The 4430-nt window shown below is 39.4% G+C and overlaps 1 protein-coding gene and 1 long non-coding RNA gene across 2 annotated transcripts in view; both read right to left on the minus strand.

Moving 5' to 3' along the window:
* Positions 1-1926, minus strand: part of LOC112138409 (GTPase IMAP family member 7) — a 4706-nt gene extending 2780 nt beyond the window's left edge. Inside the window, exon 1 of the mRNA XM_024260966.2 lies at positions 1851-1926. Within this exon, the coding sequence (XP_024116734.2) occupies positions 1851-1857 (7 nt within the window). The 5' untranslated portion in view covers positions 1858-1926. The remainder of the gene's footprint in view (positions 1-1850) is intronic.
* A 455-nt stretch (positions 1927-2381) lies between these two features.
* LOC118598448 lies at positions 2382-2878 on the minus strand. The gene is made up of 2 exons (XR_004947528.1): positions 2579-2878; positions 2382-2450 (listed from the first exon to the last, which is right to left on the minus strand). It is a non-coding gene; the product is annotated as an uncharacterized LOC118598448 (long non-coding RNA).
* Positions 2879-4430: the final 1552 nt, after the last annotated feature.

Consider the following 4430-nt stretch of genomic DNA (forward strand, 5'->3'; position numbering starts at 1 on the left):
TCTCGAACACAATAAAAATACCTTTTTTCCATCCTTCCATTTTCTAAACTGTTTTGTCCCTTTCGGGGTCATGGAGCCTAACCCAATGAAGACCGGATATACCCTGGATAGGTGGCCAGTCTGTCGCCGGGCCTCAATCACACACCCAATTAAACTCACATTCACACATAGGGAAATTAAGAGTACTCAATTAACCAATGAAGCATGTTATTGGACGGTGGGAGGAAGCCGGAGTCTTCAGAGAAAACCCACGAATCCACGGGGAGAAGTTCCAGACTTCACACAGAATGTCCCCCACTGAGGTTTCAGGTCCCCCATCCAAGACTTGAACCAGGGGCTTTCTTGCTGTGGGGCAAGAGCGCTAACCACTGTGCCACCATGCAGCCAACTTTTTTTTTTTTCATGTTGCCAAAATCAGACCTTTTCACTCTGGAATCGGCTCAGTAACTTTAATCCATTCTTTGATCACCTGTAGCATTGACTATTGTGATGATTTTATCTGGTCTCTTTAAGCAGTCTGTCAACAGATTACAGTTTGTCCAGAATTACGATCCACTTGTTTTAACTAACATGAAGAAGAGAGCCCACATCATTCTTATCCTAAAGTCTCCGCACTTGCTGCCTGTCAGCTTCAGTAAAGATTTTAAGATTCTCCTTCTAGTTGGTTGTTAGATGTCTTCATAGGTTGGGACCTTACTGGTTTTCAGATGTCCGAGTCCTTATAAACCATCTAGAACTCTCAGATCTTCAGACTTGGTTTTCTTATCTATACCCACTACTATAACCAGGACTCATGGCGAGGCCCGCTTTCAGTACAGTGGTTATCACCTGTAGGAAAACTTACCTGATGATCTGAGAGTTTCAGCATATGTGGTGATTTTTTATGTAAATTAATGACATATATTATTAAATTAGTAGTTACATAACTCATTTAAGTACCATATTTATATATTTGGTTTCAAGTAATGTATGGATTATGGTTTGCTATTGGACAATTTGACCCATTCTTTCTTTTAAGCAATGCAGTGTGTCCTCAAAGTATTAGCCACGGCATGTCCATTTTGATTGTTGTTGTTTTTAATTTATTGCATTTATGACTTTTCCTCGTTTTAACCTATGCTTATATTTTCATTTGTTTTGTATGTCAAGAGCCTAACTATGCTGCCCTTTATAACTTCTTCTGGTCTAAAAATAAAAAGCTTCTTTTTGTGGGATCGTTTTTTAGAGCCAAAATTGTAATAATGTAGGCTGGTCGTAATTTAGCAGATCTTTGTTAATATGTCGCCAGGCTCTGTTTAAATCTAAAATCAAAGTTTGCTGGCTTTTAGTTGCTGGTGTTTGTTTCTCTCCACTAGTGTGAAGAATAACTTCCAAGGCCTCCTAACACATCTGTACCCCATCTTCACTTACCCTGGTCATTATTAAGGTTGGTTTTACAACCCTCTTGCCCACTAATTTACAGTTCAGTTAGGTTTATTTCCCATTTCCAAAATAAGACGATAAAAAACCATTAAAAAATGTATCGTAGTTCTGAGCCGACATATGTTAGAATATTACATTCATTTTAGAATCCTTTTATCAGAAAATCTCTTTCATCTTTTATGCCAATTAAGTGTTTTCTAACAACAGTGGTGAACCACTTCACCAGTTTCAGATTCCTATCCCTTTTCTTTGTATCAAAAACTGCAGACTCTCTCTTTTGATCATGACATACTTCTTAATAAGATAATATCTTGTGTGCCTGCTGGAAACAGTAGAAAAACTCCCCCTCTTGACAGGTCTTGATTCTGCATTTTTGAAAATTTTAAAACATGTGTGCCTCCTGATAGTAAAGGAAACAAATCACTCACCATCCATGTTGACAGGGAGAAGAATCAAATCAATTTCAGCTGCTTTTTTGTGCAAAGGTGTCTCTTGTGTGGAGCTCTGATTTCAACTGCCTCTGCACTTTACTTTTACTTCTGACTTTGTTCTAAAGCCCCTCCCTCAGCATGACAAAGAAAGCTTATGTTGTTTTTCTGAAAGAAGAAAGGAAAAAAACACAAGTAGTTCCTCATCATTAAGGTTTACTGGAAACAATTAAAGCATTCGATATAGATGAATATGTAAGCTTAGAAAAATAATCTTAAGAATAAATTATTAGTATTAATTTTAAACATAGGCTACCATAAAACAAGCTCTCCGCAGTTTTCTTTAAATGACTCCCAAACAGCTATGTTTTTTACTGCTTCTCCTGCTGAGACTAAAGTCACATATCCCAATTTGCCATAATGTAGTGATCTCAATGCGTTTTTTTTTTTTTTTAAATCAGCTGGTGGTCGCAGTTGTCAAGGATAATAGGCAAAGGTGGACCCCAAAAAATGCAATGAGTCAGGATTTCAGTTAAGTAAAGCAGTTTATTAGGTCTGCAGTAAGGTCCTCCAAGCAGTAGGGGGAGTCCAAGGGTTCTTCTGAGAAGAGAGTCAAAGTTAGTATTTGTAAATCCAAAGAGAAGCGGAGGGAAACTCGACGCTTAATCCACTCCTTTAATAAAGCGAGGTCCATTAATCCATAAGAGAGAGAAGGGGAACAATCTCACCAGGGCAGCAGAAATATCCAGAGGAGCAGGCAGGGGCGGCAAGACGTGGACGAAGCGAGGGTCTGCAACACGGAGATCAGAGTGGGTCCAAGGCAGAGGTACCGAAGGGTGAAGGCAGGAGCAGGAATCCAGAGCGTGAGCAGGGTCGAGGACGAGACAAAATAGCAAGGCGTGCGTACTGAGAACTTCCGGGAGTAGACAACAATCCAGTACTGAGCCTGGAGGGGAAGAGTCTTAAATAGAGGAGCGCGCAGGTGTTCAGAATGAGCAATCAGGCAGGTGAGGGTGGGGCAGAATCATGACAGCAGTAGCATTTTTATGTGCCATGCACGGCCCCCTAAAGTTTTAAGAAAAAGTTCAAATTTAACTACGACCAGATGAGTGAGCGCTTCACAAGGGCTGTCGACATAAGCCAAGGGCCCGGCGATGACCAGATGCCGATATTGGGATCCCAGCTACAGTGGATGAAGTATCCTGACCTAAACCCCATAGAACACCTTTAGAGCGGAGACTGAGAGCCAGGACTTCTCTATCAACATCAGTGCGTCACCTGACCAATGCACTTTTGGAAGAATGGTCCAGTGGTTTGTTTTAATTTTGTTTTATCTCCAATCCATTTGTAAAGGGCTTTTTTTTTGGGGGGGGGGCTACTGTATTTTATTTTTTTAACAAATGCAAAGTATTTTTATTCTTGTCTTTTATTATTGTCCTTTTAAAAATCTAGATTTAGCATTATGTATTTATTTATTTATTTATTTTTTGTTAAATTGTGTTTTAAAACTTTAAAACCCCAACACTTTAAATTAAAACTAAAAGTGCTTTAAATAGTTGTGTGCTTCATTTCTGGACATTTTTGTGATCCCTGAACCTTAAATTAACAGGTCAGTTAGACCTCACACACACAACTTATAATGAGCTGTGACGCTGTAAGACATCTCCTGGCGCCCACTGTGATGCGCTCGGACAGCCACTTCATACTAAGAAGCACATTTATTTTGAAAAAAAGTGTTTCTATTTGCTAGTTTTGCAAAAAAGCCACCAACTCTAATCACAAAAAAATGTATCAAAAAAGTTTTTTTATCAATATTGTGTTTCCATTAGAGGAATTTATTATCAGACTGCACGGTGGCGCAGTGGTTAGCACTCTTGCCTCACAGAAAGAAGGCCCCGGTTCAAAAGCCCTACGACAGACTGGCGACCTGTCCAGGGTTTACCCCGCCTTCGCCCATTAGCAGCCGTGTTAGGCTCCGCCACCTCCGCGACCCTGGAAGGGACGAAGCGGTCAGGAAAATGAATGACTGAATGTATAAATTAATTATCGAAATTGAAATTAGCAAAATTTTAGAGTTAATAGAAACACGGCTAAAGAGCATCAGATGTTAATACTCTGTAGATGGTTCCCACCGCTAATAAAAGGGGGAGATGAAGCTCTGACTTCACATACAACAAAATAAATAAGAGTAAATGTTTACAACCTTAATTGTTGGAAGAGAGATAAATGCACATTCCATAAAGTCATACAGTTCTCAGTGATTCTTTTGGGTAAGCTTTATCCTTCAAAACATGAAGACGATGTGCTCATGGTTTGTGATGTCTCAGCAGCAAATATCTAGACTGATGCTGATGAGGAGGCTTTATGTCAATAAAAACAGGATTTTCCAAAATGAGGAAAAGACATAGACATCATCTGACAAACACAATGCAGTCTGCGGTTTAAAAGTCCAATCATCATCATTTGTACAGATGACCAAATGAAGAGAAACTAGTCTTTATGCTGTGTTGGGGCTTTATTTTTTTGCTGACATTAAAATACTGGATCTCAAACAAGAAAGACCATGTTTGTTCTATCACA

The sequence above is a fragment of the Oryzias melastigma genome, unplaced genomic scaffold (assembly GCF_002922805.2).
Source record: "Oryzias melastigma strain HK-1 unplaced genomic scaffold, ASM292280v2 sc00640, whole genome shotgun sequence".
In the NCBI taxonomy this organism is placed as follows: Eukaryota; Metazoa; Chordata; class Actinopteri; order Beloniformes; family Adrianichthyidae; genus Oryzias; species Oryzias melastigma.